Genomic DNA, 22,221 nt, shown 5'->3' on the forward strand with positions numbered 1-22,221 from the left:
TCCCAGCATAGGCAAGGTTAAACCCAAGCTCTGCAAGGACTGCGCGGTAGCTGCATGCACCAGTTGTGGCTGTAAAAGGGTCAGAAATTAGGGGTTTCGTTTTTATCCCTTTGGGCTCTTCCTTCCCTCTGCTGTCTCTCTTTGATGTATCGACAGAACGGTATAGAAATAGACATTTTGATTTTTCCAAACATGGCTCTTTTTTGTTCTTCTTCTACATCTGCCCCCTCGACCTCCCTGGCCTCAGTTGCTCACATCAGGACCTGTTCTCGAGTCTCTGGCAGGCGCAAAGCGAGCAGACCACCTCCAACCAGAGCAGAGGAGGCCAGAAGGATGGGAACCACCTTGGTTATCCCTACAAAGGAGGCAAAGATTGAGTTCCCCAGGATGGCACCAAACTTGCAAAGCCCATTGAGGATGCCAAAGGCTGTTGCCCTGTGGGGAAGAAAAGCAGAAAGCAATGGTTAGGAGGGAGGTTCTCGCAAAACTACAGAAGATCTGGGTGGGTAATTTTGTGAATACTCTTATGTTGCCCAGGCTACGCTTCTAGCAAGTAAAGCCAGGCAGAGTAAATAAATAGATAAAGAGATGTCACTGTTTTGCATGTCTGTGTGAATGAGGAGAATGTCTGTGTGTATTCCTTTCTCCTTTTCATTTCAACTTTTCCCTAGCCCTAGGGTGGCCCACTATGTCAGCCTTTGCCTTCCCCAAAGACAGCAGGACACAACCTGCTCTAGAACTTGTCAAAGCCCTTCCGAGCACTGGCTGGGGTGGGCTGTCACCAGAGAAACAACCACTGCTCTCCTCCAAATCCTGCTTCACCCAGCAGCTAAAAGCATGTTGCCTTCAAAGCACAATCCTTCTCCTTCTCTTCTGGCTTCCCCCAACAGCCTGATAAAGGCAAAAAAGTTTTATAATGATGTTGTAAGGAAAGATTTCATCTGCATCTCCCAAAGTTTCCTGTGCTACCCTGTCTCCCAAATCATTCTGTGCACATGGTTGTCTCCAAGTTGTGGAGGGGAAGGCTGTCACAGTGATGAGCTGTGACAAGAGGCTGGGGGATACAGTCCAAAAGGCCAGACCTCCATGCACATCCATGGAAATGACAGACTCCATATTTTATCTGCCCGTAATTTCCATACACCCACATGACTCCCTGCACACAAGCCACTATGCATGCAGAATTATGCTTGCAAATGTCTGTGCTGATCCAGTATAGCTGCAGGACTACCCAGCCCTTAAGGACTGGTGAAAATAAAAAAAATACACCTCCCCCATCTGCATGTATCTAGAGTGACTTTTTCCATCAGGAACCGAGAAGACAAAGTCAGAGGGTGGAGACTAAAAGGAGAAGTATTCTGAGCACCTTTTGTCGGTGGGGTAGAGCTCCACGGTGATCACATCCAGGGCATTCCAGGCAGCAATGCTAGCCCCGCAGAAGAGGCACTGCCAGCCGATCATTGCCGATTCACTGTTGCCGAAAAAGAGAAAGAAGCAGCACACTGCTGAGATCAACATTGAGCCACCTACGGGGGGAAACCAAGAGAAAAATGTTGGCACCATTTTCCCCTGTCTACAGTTGAGCAAACACATTTGTTGATAAAGATGGCTTTCAAGTGATGGCGTTTCACCCCAAAATGAATTAAATCTGCAAGAATCCCAAAATACCTTGATGCTGCCTATTTGTCATCCTCTGATGCTGGAAACCAGCCTGAAAATGTTCTCAATGACCATCTGATCTTGCTGATAGTCCTGCTCTACGGAGACTCTGAAGACAGGCTTTTCCAGGCAGGTTTCCAGCATCTCAAGACTTCCAGATGGACCCAGGAAGAGCAGAGGCACGTAAACATGAAAGTCAATGAGGAGGAAGAACCATTGTGAAGGTTTTTCAAATAAAGTTTCAAGCGAAGAGCTAGTGCATTTCATATCGTATTGAAATCATTTGACACATTTCTAATCTCAATTAGGTTAATTTACAGTCAATTGTATGAAGCACTTGAGGTCTTTTTTAATTATAAGAACATCATTAGATTTCATGGCACATTTGCACAGGAGACATAATTTTATGAACACCACCAAGGGAGAAAGTGAGAGCATTCATGCTCAGTTAGGCACAGTTCAGATTCAGCAATATTAATGGCTACATCACTGCTTTCTACCCTGCTGGGAATTTTCACCTGAAAGATGTAATTTTTGCAAAATCAAAGTATCTTTCACTGACAAGTTCTGTTACTGCTAAAAATACCTCCATTTACTACCAGAAATTTTTTTTGTTTGTTTGGGATTTTTTGAACTAATTTGACATCATCCAAAATAATTTGGATGCTGAACTGGAACTACAATGCTTCTTTTTGGATATAATCTTGCATCTTACCACTGCAGTGCCCTGCCTATGAAAAGCTGCCGTGCTGGACTCCGTATCTACTCCTCCTCCCTGGTACCCGGTCAAATTACATTTCCCAATGTGTGGTGTGGAAATTTCCTCTGTGGGAGGGGTACCGTGCAGCATTAGGGTCACCGTGTGGGCACCAGGAGATCTGCTGTTTGGCACAGGAGAAGGTTGAGCAGAACATGATAAAACTGAACTGAAGTCCCAGCGAGTCACATAACGCAAAAGCGAAATTCAGTTTTCAAATTAAGCTGGCCAGAAATAATATGTTCCACAGAATGATATGGGTGGGATATCAGAAGGCTATTTCAATTGAATATTCCATAGTGAAACATTCAGCATGTCGTTACTGATTTTTGTCCTGTACTTTTCATTCTGCAGAATAAATAAACATTTAGGATTCCAGCTGTCATCTCAGTTCCAGATGAAAATGTTGAAATGCTGACATGTTTGCAGGGTGGACAATCTAATTCTCATTCAGCTTGCTTTAATTTATTTCCCACAGACCCCCTGGTTTGTTTGCATGTTTTCCAAATTCACTACACAAATGCCCATTTGCCCCCCAGCATACATTCCTGACACACCAGTGGGGTCATCTTGCTTACCTTGACCTGTCTGATGGTAAGGCTAAGCTAACTAGACTTCCCTCTGTTCTCAGAAATGAGAGAGAGGTAAGCTCAAGAGAGTGATTCACCCCTTACTCCTGAGACATATCCCTGATTTTATTAAACTCACTTGGCAGTTCCTCAAGGCATAACTCCCATAGTACCTGGAGAGCAAGGTCTGAACCCTGGAGGAAGCAACACCAGAAATTCCCAAAGCAATCATGAAGCTGATACGGTGATAACTTATTCCCATAAAGCTAAAGGGTGACATCTTGCTTGGCTGTGACATGGTCAGTTAATCTGCCATATGCTTTCTGAAGCTGTTTGTAAAATCATTTGAAAAATCAGAAAATGAAAAGAGGGAACTCCTGGACTACCAAGCAGCCGCATCAAATAATCTTTGTGAATATTCATTGCTACAAGCAAAGTGTTTATTTATTTATACAGAGTGCTATGGACATTGGCATCAACTCAACAGCACCAAGAGGTCCTGCTCCAGCTCCAGCCCTGTTGCACTGAGCACTGGATAAACATACAGGCTTTGACATAAAAGCCAAAATAAAAAAAGGAGGATGTCACAGATACATAGGAAAGCAGAGTGAAGAGGCAGGGAGCAGGTAACTTGCTCTCTGCCACAGAGTAGATCACTTGCCTCACCCTTGAGTCTTTTTACCCTTCTGCTCTACTTGATATGGGAATGACTCAGCCATCTCAGTTTGCGTTGCTGTGTGCAGATGCAGCAAGACCTTCACACTGACTTTGGCTCTTTGCAGACTCATCCTCCCACCCAAGACCTGTGCCATGCACCCATTAACCCCACTCACCGATCATCTTTATCCTCCCTATTTTGTCCATGAGTAATGCAGAGATGATGTTGCCCGGCAGCACAGACAGGCTGCCCAGGAAGCTGACCAGGTAGATCAGGAAATCATTGTCCTCCTCGAAGTCCATGTGGCAGCCTTCCTTGTCCTTCAGAAATGTGCTGTTTATGAGCCTACAGTTGATGAATTTGTGTTCATAGAGATCTGCGGGGGAAAGACGCAAAGTCTTGATCCTGCTTGGCTGATCTCCCTTCACACAGCAGTAACAGGAGTCAGGATCAAAACCAAATCAAGATCTGAAAGGAGCTCCTCATTAAATGGAAATGGCCAGGGAGTTTTTATTTATGTGGCAAGCTCTAGCTGCATGCTTGGCACCTGGTGGGTGTGAGCTCATACACCCCTTTTATTTGTGCAGTCACCTGGACCAGTACCCCCATGCCGCAAGAACAGGGCAATGCAGATTCTTGCCTTCATGGCATTATGGTTTGTTCTCTATTAGAGTAGATATGAGAAGCTTTTTCAGGATAAATTAATGAATATTTTACTGTTAACGATCATCAACCACAAGTTAGTTTAAATTATATTTTAAGCCAAATTTGTTGAATCGAGCTGTTAAAGTGCTAAGCATTTTACCATTACCTTAACCTGACAAGGTCTGAGTGCAGACTTTTGCATTTCCTGTGCAGCAGCCAAGACACCAGAAGCCATGCAGTTAAAAAACACTGATGGAGCAACCTGAAGACTCCTTCTAAATGCATCACCCTCTTTTTTCCATCATCATTCTCATTACCCAGCACACACAGATCCCTATCATCCTTTCCCCCAGAATCTGATAAGCTAGTCCCTAATTACAGAGATGAGATCAGAGCAGGAATCCCATTACCGGTATTATAAAAGACAGTAGAGATGATGGTGCAGTTTTCAAAGAAGGTCTCGCTGGATGTCACATCTTTAAAGTAGCATTCCTCAAACAATGAATCCTCAAATCTCACTTCTTTGAATTTCATGCCAATAAATCTGTGGGGCAGGAAACAGAACTTCACTCTGTGCTTTAAGGTATTTTCTACACTATATAGTAAGTAATGGCTGTTTCAAGAGGCAGAGCACTAATGGCAATTTCTAAGGTCATTTACAGAAAATGCATTGCTTGAATGTGTAACTGTCCTTCCAACTCCATGCTTGCATATTTTGTATTTTAGTAAGAGAGAAGGGTTTGAAGAGGGGTTTTTTAAAGACACATGGACCTTTTAGGATTTCTGGCAGTTTTTCTATTCCTCAAAACAGTCACATCTAGGAAAATGTGCTTCTAAGGCTGAGTGGACACAAATACTCTCACGTTCGGTACTAGTCCATCTGAAGGAGATATAATTTCACTCAGTCCATGGCATTTTCTTTGTGAGCTAACCTTGCTGCCTTCGTTATTCTCCCCCTTCCTCCAGCAAAAATAAAACCAGACATTATTGGGAGATCATTGAGCCATTTGGTGAAAGGCTTTTGACAGTTGTTTAAACTCAAAGTGATTTTTTTAAAGCAAAACTGCAGTTGGGCTTCTAGAGAGAGTGGGGAGATTGTTGAACAAGAGTTCTGCTTGTAACTATCTCTGCTTGAAGACTATTGTTTATCATGTAATGAAAACAGATTACACTAAAAATAATCAACTGTGTCAGGTGATTGATTTCTCCTCCGATGGAAAGTTTGACATGTCTGACCTGCCTGCCTGAAGGATGACACAACATTGATTTATCTGTGAAATTTTGCAGGGATACTGAGAAGATGTGTTAGTTAATGCACAGGCATGTTTGGAAGATGTAAGGAGCTATTAAGAGCAAGCAAGACTGTCACCAAATAAAAAGCCTTCTAACATACACCCAGAAACTTAATTGAGCACTTACAACACCGTGTAGCATGATGGCTGTTTACACCATTAAATGAGCACTGCAGGCTTCTTAACTGAAGATACTAGCAGATATAATTAATGTGCAAAATACCACAAGAAGACTATTCAAGTCTTTTGCTCCATGTAGAAGGTCTCATAGGTTACAGCAAAACTTAAGCTGTTCTGCATTTGCTCAGTAATTGCCTGTGATGTATTTACTCCCAAAGGCTGTTGGAAGCCTGTTTGCTTTCTTAACATCTATCTTTAAAAGAGTCATATAACAATGACCTGGTGTTCAGTGGAGTTTTAACTCACAGCCAAGGGCTAGAGGGAAAACACAGCTATAAATCATATTGAGATATTCTCTGAGCATTACTGGGATATAGCTTGATCAGGTTTTGAGTTTTTGAATTGGAGAGGACCAAGGCAGGAGAATAGTGACGTACATCACAGTTTTATGTCTTCATCCTGCGATGTGCTGAGTATCCTTAGTTCTCAATGAAGTTAGTGAAAACTGAGCATCTCCTCCGGGCATGAGATAAGGGTCCCCAGTCCCTAAGTTTGACCACCATTTTCTTCTCACCAGACTTTGTTTGGCTGCTTGATAGGCAGGGGAATAGGAATTACGGGGCTAGGTTTGCACCATCAAGCACAGCTCCTTGCTCCAGGGAAGGTCTCTGGAAGGACATGGGGACACACGCTGGGGTCCCTCACCAACGTCCATCAGATATAGGCCAAGGAAATGGAGACAAATAGTTTCTGAGGGGAGAGGAACAACCTGGCTGGGCAATGACGTATGGTTTCACCTACAAAGATTAAAACAATGAGTGTTTTTGTGTAACATTGAACCAGTGGGACCTCCCCACATAGTACAAGGCAGCTGGAGCAACACCCTGTCCGGGGTACCTGTGGCAACAGGATCTCTGTAGCATATACATAGGGGTATTTTTCCACGCATTTTATTGGAATTTAGAAAAGTAATAATGGTCGGCTACAAATCACTAGGATTTATATTGCTGTGGAACATACAGTAACTAAGGTCCAGGCTGGATGCAGAAGAAAATCCACCAGGCCCAGCCCAAATAGGAGAAGAAAGGGAGGAAAGCAATGATGTTCCGCTAGAGTAACTTCACTGACTTCAAAGCACTGAAGGAGAAGGTGGTATGCTCACGCCGTGGGGAGATGCCAGCTGGCGTGGGAGAAGCACACCAGTACAACTGGCCATGACACAGCTCACTATAACGGGCTGCAGGATGGAGACGGGGGTAAGTCATATCGAGGACTTGAAGAGAAAATAGCTTTTTATTCTGGAAATGCAGCGGGAAAACTGTTTCATTACAAGTTATGGTTTCTGTTGGCCAAGACCAGTAGATGTCAGTGTGTGCTAAGGAAAGAGAAGTCACCTCTGCATCCAGAGCTGCCCAGCACAGCCAGGTGGGCAACAACTGCCCTGCTCCCAACAAGGGGCTGCTGGAAGCAAGCATCCCCTTGGGTCTGGAGATGTGAGCGGCTGAGGCAGAGTGTGTGAAAAACAGGATAAAAAGGCTATTTGGTCTGTGGAAAACTGCCTTTAGGATTTGAAAGATATAGACTGTGTGTCCAAAAGTACAACAGAGATTCTCAAGTTGGTGGAAAACGAAAAAAAAAAAATCTTTCTAGAAATGTATTTCAGTTTGCATGCATTGACTTAAGTTCTATTCACTTACTTATCATTTCTGTATTCCCCATTTCTATGGATCTGGTTTTCCAGGGTGAAATTAAAGGTGAAGTGTGACACTTCTTCCTCATCAAAGATCTTCACTCGGGATTCATATGCCTCTTCTTGGAGATACCGGATCATATCAGGGAACCAGACAATAAGGCCATAGTAACTATAGCGGGATGGGAGACACACATTAAGGATACAGGATACTGGCACTGCAAATATTGCATTGCTTTTCTAATGATCTACTTCCTAACTTGTAAACTTGTTAAACTTCTAATGCAAATGTATTTCTGATACAAAGTCTGGCTCAGCTCTGACACAGGACTGAGCAAATTGTCTTCCTACTTTAAACACTCAGCTGATCTCAGAAGCGTGTTGATCCATTTTCGTTCACTTAAAGCAGGACAATTCATTTACATTTGACTCCTTGGCTGGGAAGTACAGCAATGTGCTGTCCTTGCTGCCCAAGAGACTAGCAGAGCAGTAAGACATTTGGAAACTTCCCCAGAAGGCAGATTCTGCAAGTGCGAGGTTTGAGGGAGAGTTAGACAAAATTTACCTGTAGTTTAGATTTAGGCTTACCTGAATAGTTTTGATCTAGACTAAGGAACAGCTGAGAATCAGGTAGGGTTGAGTCTTTTTTTGTGTGGACAAGATCAAATGAAAGATCTAGAGGTGAGAAAGTCGATATACTACTGCCTTACCGACCACTTCTCAAGTCCTGATTTGTTCAAAGCACCTCGTGCTCTCATATAAGGAATCAGACTGATCAACTATTCATAGGAGAGCAAGGCTTAGTACACAAAGACTCTTCAAAATAAGACCAGGATTAATTTTGTAATAGTTTCTTTAAATGTGTAAATAATTATTCAAACTCTGAGAGCCCTCTAGTTTCCTGAAAAAGTTAAGGAAGACTAAAGAAGTACCTTACCTTAAGGCCATTGTAAACCAAACCACAGCCAGCATCAGTGTGTTCATCCTGTACTGGGCTGTTAAACAATATAGCACGTTGTCCCAGACCTACAAATCCACAAGAAGGAATTAGCTGTGAGGGCGCCCTAGCAGGCAATTGACAGATTAATTTCTGAGTGCATCACAAATCTAATGTCAGTAAAAAGGGCTCATTGGGGGAAGGTCAGATGTGTGGTTTATATTCAGTGTTTGTTCAAAACTATATTTATCGAGATAAATGGCTTACAAAAAGATCACTTGTTTAGTTACGTGCCAGGGTACTTGATTTGAACCCTCTGTAACGAGCTGGAGTGCATGACTAGGGCTGGGATGGGATGATGCAGTGTCCCTCACAGGTTATATCAGTAAACGTGGATATGAGCCTGTTCTCAGACCCTCTGATAATTTTGTCTTTTCAAATAAATGTATGGTCTCAGTGGTGCTTTCAAACCAAGCTCCAAAGATCACTGAAGAGCAAAAACCCAAACACAGCTGGCACTTTAGGAGTAAGATGAACTCAGGTGGGGATGAAGCTAGGCAGAGCAGGAAGCAGACCAAGATCTGCTCTTCTTGACCTGTTGCAGAAAATACTGCCAGGAACATGAGGGGAGGTAACTCGTCATGCTCTTAACTTGCCATGTAAGTATAGTAATAGCATAGCACTTGCATTGTTATTAAATAAGAAAGACTCTCCTTCACTTTACGCTCATCCTCCTAGACTAGAAGATCTAGCAAATTTTCCACAAAGTTCTGAATGGGCACAGGTAAGCAGCATAGCATGTGTGAAAGGTTAAATTAGCTGAAGAGACAACACAACATTGTTAGTCTCAGAAGCAAACACTCCTTTGAATCCACCGCGGGTGGTAAATTCACTTAGGCCTAGGGGAGAGGGAATCAATATTTATCTACTTGGAAGGACAGTCAAACGCTTGGGGCTGTGGGTAGTCCTGGAAGCTCTGCACGGCTGGACTACCCTGGTGCTCACAGGGGCATTTGGGGCCTGGCCAGCCGTTTGCAGATGCACACGTCTGCATAGAAAGTGCAATCAGATTACAGCCCTTTGCAAACACCAGCAGATTTTTTTGAGTGAGAGTCAGGTTTTCAAGACACAATGACCTGAAGCAAAGAGGCACTGGAACCCGAAGCTCAAAAGCCCCTCTGGGAGGTTTTTTCCTCTCTTTACCTGTTTGAAAGTAGTTGTGATTCTGACCAGCCACCGCTGGTACCAGGTTCCTGTTGAGCTCTGGATTTCAATAAATTCATCTACTTGCTTTGGAGTTTTGATATAGGAAACCTGGGGGGAAAAAAAAAAGGAGAAAAAAAATGGGACTGAAGTTTCTAGAATTGATCTTGGGTGGATTTTAAATTCCACTGTCTTCTGGGCAAAGTTTCCACCTGATATCCCTTACTATCTTTTTCTTGAATGTTATCAGTAACAATTGAGCTAACTGATTTAATTACAGCAGGAGATTTTATTACGGAAAGAAGCCTGCCTTCCTTCCTTCTTTTCATTCATCCCTCTATCCTTCCTCTCTCTCTCTCTCTTTCCATGAAATATTTTGAGTGCATCACATCCACTTCAATCTTTCATTTATTGGCTAATGTGCCTGTGTTCTACCTTATTTCTCCATCCCTTAGATTCCTGCTAGAAAGTAGGACTAGGTAATTATAGTAAAAATTATCTCCGAGATCAGCCACTTGTGTCTGCATCAGACTGTGCCCCAGGATCTCTTTCTTCAAAGACAACTGGCAGGAATATTTCTCATTCAGCACCTTTTAAGCACCACTGACAGAACCTCTATGACAAATGAATGTGTAGACGGGAATCTTTGCATGTGAAAATGCATCCTGTCATCAAGTGAGCCCACACCATGCAATCAATTCGCTTCACCAAAACAGTCTAAATTTTCAACGCTGAGCACCTGAACTGGACTACTCAAGAAACCTTTAAAATGGGTCCCAGAAAATATTTGCTCAGTAACTTTAAGTAAAAGACATATTCAAGGAAACCAGATCTGTTTGTAAACACAAGAAGGAGGTGCAAATTTACTGAATAAATTTCTGAGTATGAATGAGTGCCTTGGCTCAGCTGTGGAGTCTCCGTGTTCCTCTTGCTGGCACCATTTAAATGTCAGATCTGCGAACTGTCCCGGTACCAGCTGACTCACCACAAACTGGCAACTTCTGGCCTATCAGAAAAACACAAAATCTGACAGTTTGTGCTACACCAGCCGCACTGATCATCTGCCTGTGCCAACGGATGTCAGTAAATCTTGATTCAGCCGGCATGCCATACCTCGAGGTGTGATATCGAGATCAACTCTTGCCATAGCAGTCATGACACTGTTGGATGGAGTAATGAGCACTAATGGGTGCTGTACAGCTGCTTCTTCACTCTCCTACTCAGCTCAGACTCTGATAGCGCCCTACTTTTTTACATATATATATATCTATATATATATTTGAGTTTCAGTCCTCTTTTCCTCCCGCCACGCGGCGGGACTGGCCAAACCCATACAAATCCAGGGTGGCAAAGCCAGGTAAGGATTTAAAGACAGAATCTGGTCTCTCACCTTTGCTATGAAGGTTCACAGTTGTCAAATAGTTGGTAGCCTAAAACCAACACATGCTCATTAAGTTCCTATCTGAACCTGCACACAGTTGTCATGCATAGACATTAAACTTTAATTTTCTTGAAGGTTCACTCCTGAGGGGCCCTGTTTTGTGATAACTCTTCTAAGCACGGAGCCTTGCTCTCCTTCTTGTTCAAAAAGACGTTTTACACACAGCTGTATCTCCGTTTCTCCATCTTTTAAGAGCACTTGTTCTTTCATCTTTAAAAGCATCAATCAAGAACTACTCCCTGGCTGGCTAACTGAGAGTTTACAACTGAATTATAGTAATTTGCAAATAACCCCAGTATACATCTTTTACCTGATTTTACTATTAATGAAGTCCACTGGTGTGAACTTTTTCACAACAAGCAGCAGACTAATGAGCAATAGCCACTCATCCCACTTTCCCTTGGAAAGATTAAAGATTGGATATGAGGCAGGTGGAGTTTGGGAAGCTCATTAGAAGGTATGTGAAGTTTAATCAGAGTTTGATTAGAAGCCAGAATGGAGAAAGGAGTGACTCAGATCTCCCACGTGACTAATATCTTATTTGGTTTTAGTCTTTCAGAACAGACCAATTAGGCATGTGTGTAATTGGAAAATCACTGGTCTGTATGCTGTAGAGTAACACCAGAATGAAGAGTACTCACTGCAATTCACAAGATCAACTAATTCTTGAAAACACAGACTGGCATCTAACTTTAAGTGCATAAAATGTATCTCAGAGTCCTTTTTCTGATTGCTAGGGGAGGTTATGTTGAAAAAGTCCCAAGGAGGAATAAACTGGTGCTGTGCTGCGCTGCACTGACGAAAGTGTGTCCAGCTTCTCTTTTTACACTCTGGGGCTTTGTTAAACTCACCGTAAACACCCTCTCTGGCTCACCCTTGGCCCTCATGTTGGTGTCATGAACTTGCTTGAGGATCATCCAGGCTTCATCATGTTTACCTGTCTGAAAACACCAAAGAAACGGAGAACAAATGTTGGACTTCCCAGCGCTGTAATTTATCAAAGCATACAGGGAGATCAATTCTAGAGGTCCAATATAGTGGAGAAGCACACGTACAGCACTGGCTGTGTTAAGTGCAAAGAGCTGAAAGCATGGTTTGTATGCACAGAGTGCAGCATCTCTGTGCTGAAGAAAGGAGTTATCCTAAAACTATCTGAGGCAGGAGAGGAGTCAGGAACAGAGCTATAAAACTGGATGAAAGAAGAGGAGATGGATGAGGAGACCTGGCCTCTAATCTCACTTCTACTAAAGACTTGCAGGGTTAACTTGAGCTAAGTATTGCCACGTTTTACATCTGTGAAATGGGAATAAAGAATACTTGCTTAAGATTTCTGAGGTTTATGTATTTTACTCAGTAAAATGTACTCTGTCCTTTGCTCTTCCACCAGGATTCAGTAGTTACATGCCCAAACTCTGTGAGATGTTTTCAAAATGCCTTTGTAGGACTTGGAAAATTCCCACCCCTCCCCACCTTCCTTCTGTACCGCACTTGGCAGTGAAACACTGACCATCGTTGATTGGCCCCATAGTCTGTAGTCTTTAGGGTTTAAGCAATTTGTGGAGCTAGTGTAGACACGTAGGAGTGGTTTTGCCTCTGACTTTGTGCTATGTGTGTTTGATGGGACAAAGACAGACAGACGGTGACACATCAGGGACCAGCTATCCTCTGCTGATATTAGACTGTAACATTCAGATGAATCGTCTTACCTCCAGCAAAAAACGTGGGCTTTCAGGCATGAATTTCAATGCCACCAGGGAGGCGATACAGGGCAGAGAGCAGACAAGTACAAAGACTCTCCAGCTGTGGAAGTGGTACTTGGTTCCCATACTGAACCCCCAGCCTGGAAACAGCAAGAGCCAAAAAGTAAAAATACTGACCAGGCATTCTGAGTTTTTCTCTCCTAAAGCAGCTCTGAACTTTACAGCTCTGTGTGACACAGGGACAAGTTGAAAGTTTGCTATTCTTAGTAATGGTGGCTTTTAGAGGCTCAATAGCACTCTCAGTAGATAACGGCAAGTGAGTTCGTGTTCATTACAGAAAATGGAACATACGTGCTCAGGCTCTGCCTTTTAAAAACCTTCTTTTATCTGTGAGTTTAGAAATCATCTAGTGATAAGAATAGCTCTATGCAGCTGTAGGCAAGTAAGGCTGGGAAAGGGTAGAGGAATCAGAGCCATAATTTATTGCTGCTCAGTGACTTTACAAAAATTTTACAAAAGTTAAACCTTCTCTGATCTAAGAGGCATGCTAGACACGGCTCTTTTCCATCTTGTACATCACACATGTATTTCACATTTTATGGAAGTGAGCTAGGAAAACAAGTTTATTTTTTTCCAGACCTACAAAACCTGAGCTGGGATTCAAACTTAGAAGAAACGAGATCCTAATCCTGCATTTGAAATTCCCTCTCTCCTGCTTTTTTCCTGATGTCTGACCAGGTCAAGTATTCCCCTGCTAAGGACTAGAAAGTACAGCATCATTCTTAAATTGCTCCATTTACTTTCCCTAGGCTCAAATCTCAGAAGGAATGTTTAATTCATTATTTTTTCTACAAACATTTTTATTTGCATAATAAGGAAATCATCAAACAATGGTTTTTGCAGAGGTCTCATCTGAGTCAGTCATGGTGTTCTACTCATTTCACAAAGTTCCAAAATAGTAGGGGGAACATAGGAAATCAAAAAGAGAAGCTATAAAAACACAACATTAAAAAGTAATCTCAAAAACAAATGTAATGTAAATACACAAGGGCTTTTTAAAGCAAATGCAGTTGCAGATAATAGAATTATTTCAACCTGACACCACTACGCAGTAAGTTTGCCTATTTTTTCCAACAGTCTTTGTCATATCAATCAAAAGCATGAACATTTCTTTATCCTGAATGTACTTTAAATATGGTAAGAAAGGATTGATAGATAGGTAAATGTTAGTGTTTTTCTCACAATCTTTGTGGCCTTTCCTACTTTCCTCAAACAGGGTTTTGCAAACAGCTGGTGTCACTAAATACTGAAGGAATTAACCTTTTCCAGTAGATATTTGCTTCTGATGTTTTCCTCGGATACACACATGAGTTACAAGGGTTACCATGTGACATGCAGATTTTTGCTCCTCAGAGCACGAATATGTTTCAGAGTACACCAGTCTACCTTTTCTCTCCCACTTCCAGCTCTAGACAGGGAACCCACTCCACTCCTGAACCCATTTAGGTGAAGTCAGATGTGACTCCAGTCCATCACGTGCTGGGGAGATGTGTTGCCAGATACACAGCCCCGAGAGTGTTGACACTTGGCTAAGGAAAAGAACATGTGCTGTCATCACTGCTGTCATTCATAGCACCCAGTAATTCCCTGATTAAAGTTACTTACTTTTGATAACTGGATCAATTTTTGCAATATAATCTCAGTCCAGTTTTTGCTGAATGCACTGACATTTAGATTAAGAGCTCAGGCTCTGGCAGTATAATTCAAGGGATGTATTTGAAGCTTTTGATGCAAAGCAGTCCTCACCAGTCCTGTTTACAACCTTAGTATCAGTCAATCAATCATGCAGTCAATTTATCAGATCGATTGTGTGCACTTCAGGTATCTATTATTTTCAGTGTTGTTTATGCTGGGATGTGTAAGGACTGACTAATGCTACCTGTGCGAGGTTTTGGGGTAGTGTAGTGATGCACGAATGTGGTGTTGTCAAAAGTCAAAAGCACAAACCACTTACCGTAATGTGGGATGATGCTCCAAGCCATTGCTGAAGCAAAAATGCCACCAATCATCCAGAACATGCAAAGCCAGCTTAGGTGTTCCCCCCTCTTCTCACGAGACAGGAATTCAGAGAAATAGGCAAACACAATGGGGAGGGATCCCCCAATACTGAGAAGAAAAAACAGCACATGGGAAGAATAAGAGTCTTCTTCCATGTCTTTGTAGTTAGGATTGCGTATACAAAGAGGGAAGGTCACACTCACAGACACACTGCACAAAAGTGAAACTTGTAGGAAAAATGCAAATCTTTCTTTGGCTGGACTGATCTCAGACACCAAAGATAAACAGGATCCTTCTCATGCTCTGAAGGCTGAATTTCCTGTACAGTTTATGTAAAGCCAGTGTAATTCCCTACTCTTCACTTAGACATCTTCTCTCTTGTTATTTTGTGATCACTCATTTTAGATGATAGGCAAAATACAGGCAGGCAATGGGAACTGCCGAGGGTCTCATTGGAGACCCTGGCAGTCAGGATTGTAAACCGAGGTGGGCATTCATCAGTCTCACTTGCCTTTCTGCACAATTTGGGCAGTACCAGAAGAATGTCAATGATCACATTTTCCTACCGCTAACACTTTAAGGGTCAAGAGTGAGGTAACACAACCACACGTATTAAAGAGCAGTGCCATCCTGGCTTGGTACCAGAGATACATCTCCCGAGCAGCCCTCCTTCTCCCACCCACACACCCAAACTGCTGAGCTGCGATGGGACTCCTCCAGGACATGGGACAGATTCACCAGTTACTCACCCGAGGCCCGAGATAAGGCGGCAGAAGAGGAAGAATCCGTATCCCTGGACGAAGGAGGAAAGGAACGCGAAGGCAGAATTGATTGCAAGTGATATGATGAGGCATTTCTTTCTTCCCAGTTTATCAGCGAGGCCACCCAGCATGACAGCCCCCACCATCATTCCTAAGTAGACTATCAAGCCTAAAAGTGAGAGAGACAGACAGTGAGTTTGGTAACCAGGTGGAAATAGTATGCAATGTAGAAGCAGATTTTAAAGCGCCCATATGGCAGCTGATGTCAACCTGGCATACTATGCAATGAAGTAGAGATACCCCCATCCATCCTCCAAATTAGCTATATCTCAGGTGCCAGAAACTATATTCATTGGTGCAACCTTATTTTCCCAACCTGTGCCCATGAGCTTGCATCACTCCCTACTGCACTGCATCATGCAATATAGACATACCCTCATTTGACCAGACCCACATCTTTCTTTCCCAGCCTCGCGGCACACATATCCCCTGCACGTAAGCAATGGCCAGGCCAGGCATAAGCAGCTTAGGATGCACGTGTCCCAGCTATGTGCCACCAACAATACAGCAGAAGTCTGATATCTTAACTCTGCTACGCCCCCTGAGCGTAATGGGACTGAGGATATGAAGGGAGGAGGCTCTCTCTGGCTGCTGTTTATGCTCAGAAAGCTATGAGAGCAGAAAGACTGCTAAAGCATGGCTAAATCTCTTTGCGAGTCATCTATCCTACCCATGCTTCCTTTGCAGTATATCATCTCTTTCACACTCTGCTTTTCCTAGCTTTATCTGAAAGGATCAGTCTGTTACCAAGACTCACCTTGTGTAGCACAGCTACTTCCCTTGTTACCGAGACATCTATCTAAAGGACAACTTACAGAAAAGAGTGCAGTCTTGATCTGAAAATTTCAAGAGAAGGGAGAACCTACTGCTTGTCTCGACAGTTTGCTCTATAGAGTTATCACTCTGACACTGTTAAGAAAAATAGATTCTGTTTTTTAACTTGACTTCATTAAATCTTCTACTATGGGGTCCTCAAAAGACCGTTTCAGTGACTACATTAAGTGCCAGGCTGAATAGGAGAGAATGGTTCTCTTCTCCAAATAGGCTCCCGGTACCCAGCTCAGTATGTACTTGCAACTCTGGACTAGAAAACACAGCAGTTGCCCTTGGCTCTTCTACTGACAGTGCCACCAGAAGGGCCACCTATTATATTGCCTTTTCCTTTATGTGGGTAACAGTGCAAATAGCACTAATTAATAACGCTCAAAGGTCTAGGAATTTTTTTTTTCATTTATTTTATTTACTTTCCAGGTGTAGAGACTTCGGTGAGCAATAGTCCTAGGAAGAACCACAAGCTATGGTCCTTTTGCTGGCAAAATTCCTGTTGAAGCCTGCAGAGGTTAAGATGTGAAAGGACAGCAGGATCAGATACTAAGCATTTAAAATCTAATAGCAACCAGTGCTGGAGGGTTGAAAACACTCATCAGCTAGAGTGAAATGATTTGTACTGCTGTTAAGGAATAATATCTGGGAATTGATCAGTCCAGCAGTTGGCAGCACATGGACCAGGTCTTGAAGGCTGTATTGGCCTCTGGGCTTCAGTTTTTCGTTTTAGGCTTGTCTGTGAACAAATCTCTGTTCATTGGTTTAAGCCAGGAAAGAGGTAAGGATGGAAGGGATCAGGCAGGAGCATATGTTTCCAAGGCTCCTCTGAAAAAAACCCAGATGAGGTAAGACCACAAGGACACAGACTATCCACAGGTGGATCAATGCTACTGAAGTTGAGTTTCACAGTGCAAAAGACAAAGCCCTTCATGCTTTGTCTACTTGCTGTGCATGGCTGTGGCTGCTTCTGCCTTAGCACAGCAGGACTAAAACCCTTGGTGACCAGGTGACTTTACTGCTGCTCTGATGGCTCTGCCAGCCTCTGACAGGGAAGGGTTTGGGGCAGCACTTCCAAGCACGCTATTACTGCACTGGCAGCTCCTTGGCTACTAAGCTGCACATGTCTCAGAGCTGTCTACTGCAAGTTGTTGGTCCACAGAGTAGGAACAGTGTCACCATCAGCACAAATGGTGACAACCACCGTGTTTCCTGGGGAGCACAGAGGTGCAAGAGGCTGTTCCCAGAACACCTCCTGTATCATCTCAGACACCATAGGCAGAATTATAGTCTATGACTACAGACTGCACAGTCTTGCTGTGGAGATCCTGATGGGGCCTGATCATGGCTGAATGTGATCCAGAGGAGCTGAACTATGTTAGGATGGAGGAATATCTGCTTGCTGGAAAGCAGAACATGCAGTGCAGGAAGTTCTTGAAGGAAAGTGATGTTTGGAGATGTTTGGAGACTGGAGGCATGTCAGGTTCAAGACACAGCTGAGCAGGGATTGAAGGAAACAGCATAACTCAAGAAAAGCAGCAGTGTTGCCTGCATCCCTGGCTCCTAGAGAAGGCAACAGATGCTGAGCAAGTAAATACACTGCCTTAACAGGAAACATTCCTATTTGCTGACTGAAGAAATGCAGCTAAAAGAAACATTTTTCAGACATGGTTGAAGAACATCCCTTAGGAGGGTCATTCCTCACCTTGAACCAAGTATTGACTTCTCCTGAGAACCAACTTCTTCCCCAGGACCTGTTCTGTCAAACACGTCACTTAGGAAACAAGGTGATGATGAATTTTTTTGCAATTCATTAATGTCTAAACAAGACAATCAGTCCGCCAACTGAATGCTGTTCTGTGCCATCCAGCAAAGCTAGCTAAGGACTAATGCAGAGAGTTAAGTGGCAGCTGATTCTGTCTTTCTTTTGGTTGCAAATGCATGCACTTTATTTGAAATGCATTGCTAAATTAAAAGCTATGCAGCAGAGATCCATTGCAGCATTGAAGGATGCTTGTCTCATGTTGATCAGAAGTGGAAAAGTTAGGAGTTCTGAAATTTCCCCTGTTCCATAGCAGGGTGGTGGGGTCACCTCTCTGTGGACGGTTCTGCTCTCTTTTCTATCGACACAATGTCTAATGGGTAATCAAAATTTTATGTGTCAAAAGTAAAAAATCTGTTCTTGCCTCTTAACAGCCTTTGTACCAGAACTGTGCCACAGGATTTTGCCAGCACAATTGTACTTCCACCATAATCATGTGTCTCTGTGCAATCATTACCTACACTCTCCCTGCCCTACCCTCCTGACCCAAGCTGTCCTGGTGAGGTGATTTGAAGGTGTGCAAAGGTTTCAGATACTCATCTGTAGCAGTCAGAGAAGATACGTACATATCTGAGAATCTGGGATCCCTTTCTTTATTAACTTTGGCCTCCAGCTTGTTCGCTGAAGTGCAAATTACAAGGGAGAGCTGAGGCAAAAAACTATTTCAGTCCAAAATCTTTCTGAAGGAAGAATCTTACTGCAGTGCTGTAAAGCTTATTGCTTTTACCCTGGCTCCTGAGCTACATTTAATGAAGCAGCTCTGACTGCAGCCAGCAGACAGAAGTGGTGATGCACTCTGTACCTGCTCCCTTGTGCCTCGTAGCCACCCATCTGAGAGTGAGCCCTGCCAGCACCGTGCCAGCAGCTCACAGCACAGCTCAGCCCACACCACCAGACCCAAATGAGGAAGAAAAAATTATCTGCCAGAGTTAATATTTTTTCCCCCCCCTCAGAGAAAATCCCTGGATGGCAGATGTTCATCCAAATCCTCTTAGTAACAGAAAATGTCCCAGGTCAGGAGGAAGTGGAGGAGGTTGTTACTGTCTTCTAGCTGGTGTTTTATTGCAGTCGAGTACCCTGGCTGGCGGCAGGGCAGCCAGCTCTCTGGACTGGGGAAGAGTGGGCTTAGCATGGGATATGGCAGTGTTTGAAACAGGGCATCAAGAAGCAGAGTGGAACTGCTTTTGTGTGCAAACTCCTGCAGATTCTGACTGAGGAGCCCAAACTTGTGATGGAAGGGAAGATTATATGTCTACAACACAGCATCCATCAAACAGTGAGCAACATGAAACACAGCAGAGCTGTTAATGTCACGAACTCACTTAGAGGATGTGCTTTAATTGGTTATCATATGTGATAAATCAATGGGTGCATTGTCCCCTAGAAATTTAAAACAATGACAATATGTAGTAAAGGAAACCTTAGGGATGACCAGAGGCTGTCTGCTTGGCCAGTTTCTGAGGGGAAGGATCTTGGTTATAGAAATGTGTACTTCAGGGCTGAAACAAAATCAGTAGGACATTTTACTATGATGGAGAGGTCTTTTTTCTGGGAAGTCTGCATGCTCTGGCCAATATCATTAAAACTTTTGGGGCAGGTCCTATAAAACACTGTCAGGTGATGGATCTTGGGACCCACAGTGTAGAACAATGTCAGGCTTTGCAGATTTCTGTGTCCTGGATTAACAATAAGGTGGCAGGTACCCGAGGAGGAGTGGAATAGTTACTCATACAGTCTCCATGCAGGAGATACAGTCTTCTGGAGAACACAGTGATGGTTGTTACCTCTGAAAGAGATCCAGCTCATATCAAGGAAAGTAAAATTTTAAGGAGAATTAGACCAAGAAAAGTGATCACTAAATTGTGTTTCTTTTGCTGTGTTACTTCTGTCCACCAAATATTCTATGGAACAACATTACAACGATCTGTACCAGAAACTTGACTTCAAACCTAGGCTTCAAGCCACTCAGACCTAGACTGTGCTAGGAGGGCTCAGCTTCCAAATTAACACATGCAATAGTGAGGTGAAATGTCAAGGGCAACTCTGAATAAGCCATTATTTGCAGACTATTCCACAAGTAGTGGAGTATAGTGAACGCCTGTGGGAAAGTTTGCAATAGCCGCCCATAAAATAAGTAGAAAACCAAAGATCAGAAATTCTAAGAATAAATTTCAGGTTATGATTCATACAGTGCTGAAGTTGTAAGGAAAATATGTGACCACTGACGGCTGATTCCCGCTGGAAAAGAGGTAACATATACAGCATTTTCACACTAAGAAATTTATTAGCCTTTATGGACATTGTGTGCTCCATGTTAGACAAGAATTGTTGACTTAAAAGCTGAAGTTCTAGGAATAAGGACAGGTGGATACAGTATATGGCTACATGTGCATTAAACTGTATTTTTCCTATTTCAACATAATTAAAAGTAAACTCATAGAGGTTTCAGAAAGAAAACAAAAAATTCAAGGTTAACCTAAATCTCCATCACAAGCATGAATATCTTTCATTGACAGTTAATGGGATTAATGTTCTTAAAAATGAGGCACATCTGAAAATAATCCCTTTCAAGTCAGGACAAGGACTCATGGAATAAATGGAAAATTTGAGTAGAAAAAAACCTCAGCTCAATGGGAAGAACTAGTCCTAGAGTCCTGGGGACTGTCAGGAAGGTGAGGAGTCTGCCTGGGTCAAGGTGCAGGGTTGTCTCACCTCTGCTAACAGGGTTGCACAGAGCCAGTAACCACAGGAACGTACAAGCTCCTGCCTGCCTTCAAAGCCCAGGCCACCACTGGTACAGCCCTACAGTAAAAGAAGAAGGTTTTTGAAGAGGGAAAGCATTTGGACAACAGAAAAGGATTAGGACCTTATACATCTTGCGATTCAAACTGTAATAAAAATGAAATCCAAACATTTTTACTGATGTAGCATCTGTTATACATGGATGCACTTTATGGACACAAACAAAATTTTGAGAGTTAGGTCTGGACAACTTGGGAGATGGATGAGGCAAGGCACAGGATCTGATTGTGCATAAGTAATTTAAAGAGAGGAATAAACCAGCAGTAGTCCTGACTGTCTTTTGCTCTAGCGGTGGCTGGCGATTCCCAGAACAGGGGACAGTCTCAGCACAAGATGAGCTGAAGGTTGAGTGGCCTTTTTTCCCTTTCTTCCTGAAATTTCTAATCTGCTTTTCCTTGTAGGCTTGTTAGTGCTTTCCCCAGGAATCCTCTTGAACTTGTAAATGGAAATTACATGAAAGGGTAGACTCATTGCACTTGCCTTGATAAGTACAAGCAGAGAGATTTCATCTACAGCTAATGGCTCTGCCACTGAGAAATGGATTGCCTGTGTGAAAGGCAGTTTTCTGTTTTTGGAGATCTGGGGGTGGATATTGGGCAAATCTGGCTGCTGAGATCGAGGGGATTCTGTACATTAAAGCCAAAGGTGGATGCATGAATCCATGAGCGCTTTGACGCAGCACCGGCGAAGCGAGGCACACCAAAGACTTCAGTGAGTGCTGCCAGCAGGACGTGGGTGGCTGTTTATGCTCAGCCGGCTTCACAGTCCCCCCACGGGACTTGTCCATCACTACAATATTCATGGGACCATCTGGTTCCCCCCACCCAACCCCACTGCTAAAGCAAAGTTTTCAACAGAGGAAGCCAAACAAATCCTTTGCTGTTAAACGAAAACCTGTTCATGCTGGCTGTCGTCAGATGAAATTCCCACAGTGTTTATAAATGGAGATGCAGCCATCCCCATATTGGACCCGCACAATGTGTGGGGTGTTCCCAAATCACAAAACCACCTCTTTTCCCCTAACATGTCCCTACTGCTCACAGTGATGATGTTCCTTGGGCTGCAGGAGCGTTTCTGCCCAAGAGCAAATTTGCAACCAGGAATTCTTGCCTGATGCTCGGGATGTGGACACAGGCAGGTCTTGTCAGGGTTTAGCTGGCTGCTGTGTTGGGGGTTCATGGCCGTGGAGGGGCAAAACAGGCAGGCCACAGGCATGGCAGAGGAA

The 22,221-nt window shown here is 43.3% G+C and overlaps 1 protein-coding gene across 1 annotated transcript in view; it reads right to left on the reverse strand.

Annotated features, from left to right (window-relative positions):
- Positions 1-251: 251 nt before the first annotated feature.
- The window catches only part of LOC104159348 (synaptic vesicle glycoprotein 2B-like), a 29,108-nt gene continuing 7,138 nt past the window's right edge, over positions 252-22,221 (reverse strand). The window contains exons 2-12 of the mRNA XM_009697233.1: positions 15,479-15,659; positions 14,686-14,837; positions 12,678-12,811; positions 11,823-11,912; positions 9,531-9,641; positions 8,328-8,416; positions 7,398-7,562; positions 4,699-4,832; positions 3,819-4,019; positions 1,367-1,526; positions 252-435 (exon numbers count right to left, since the gene is read on the reverse strand). Of these exons, the coding sequence (XP_009695535.1) occupies positions 252-435; positions 1,367-1,526; positions 3,819-4,019; positions 4,699-4,832; positions 7,398-7,562; positions 8,328-8,416; positions 9,531-9,641; positions 11,823-11,912; positions 12,678-12,811; positions 14,686-14,837; positions 15,479-15,659 (1,601 nt within the window). The remainder of the gene's footprint in view (positions 436-1,366; positions 1,527-3,818; positions 4,020-4,698; positions 4,833-7,397; positions 7,563-8,327; positions 8,417-9,530; positions 9,642-11,822; positions 11,913-12,677; positions 12,812-14,685; positions 14,838-15,478; positions 15,660-22,221) is intronic.

This window comes from Cariama cristata, unplaced genomic scaffold, assembly GCF_000690535.1.
Source record: "Cariama cristata isolate BGI_N322 unplaced genomic scaffold, ASM69053v1 scaffold1123, whole genome shotgun sequence".
Classification (NCBI taxonomy): Eukaryota; Metazoa; Chordata; class Aves; order Cariamiformes; family Cariamidae; genus Cariama; species Cariama cristata.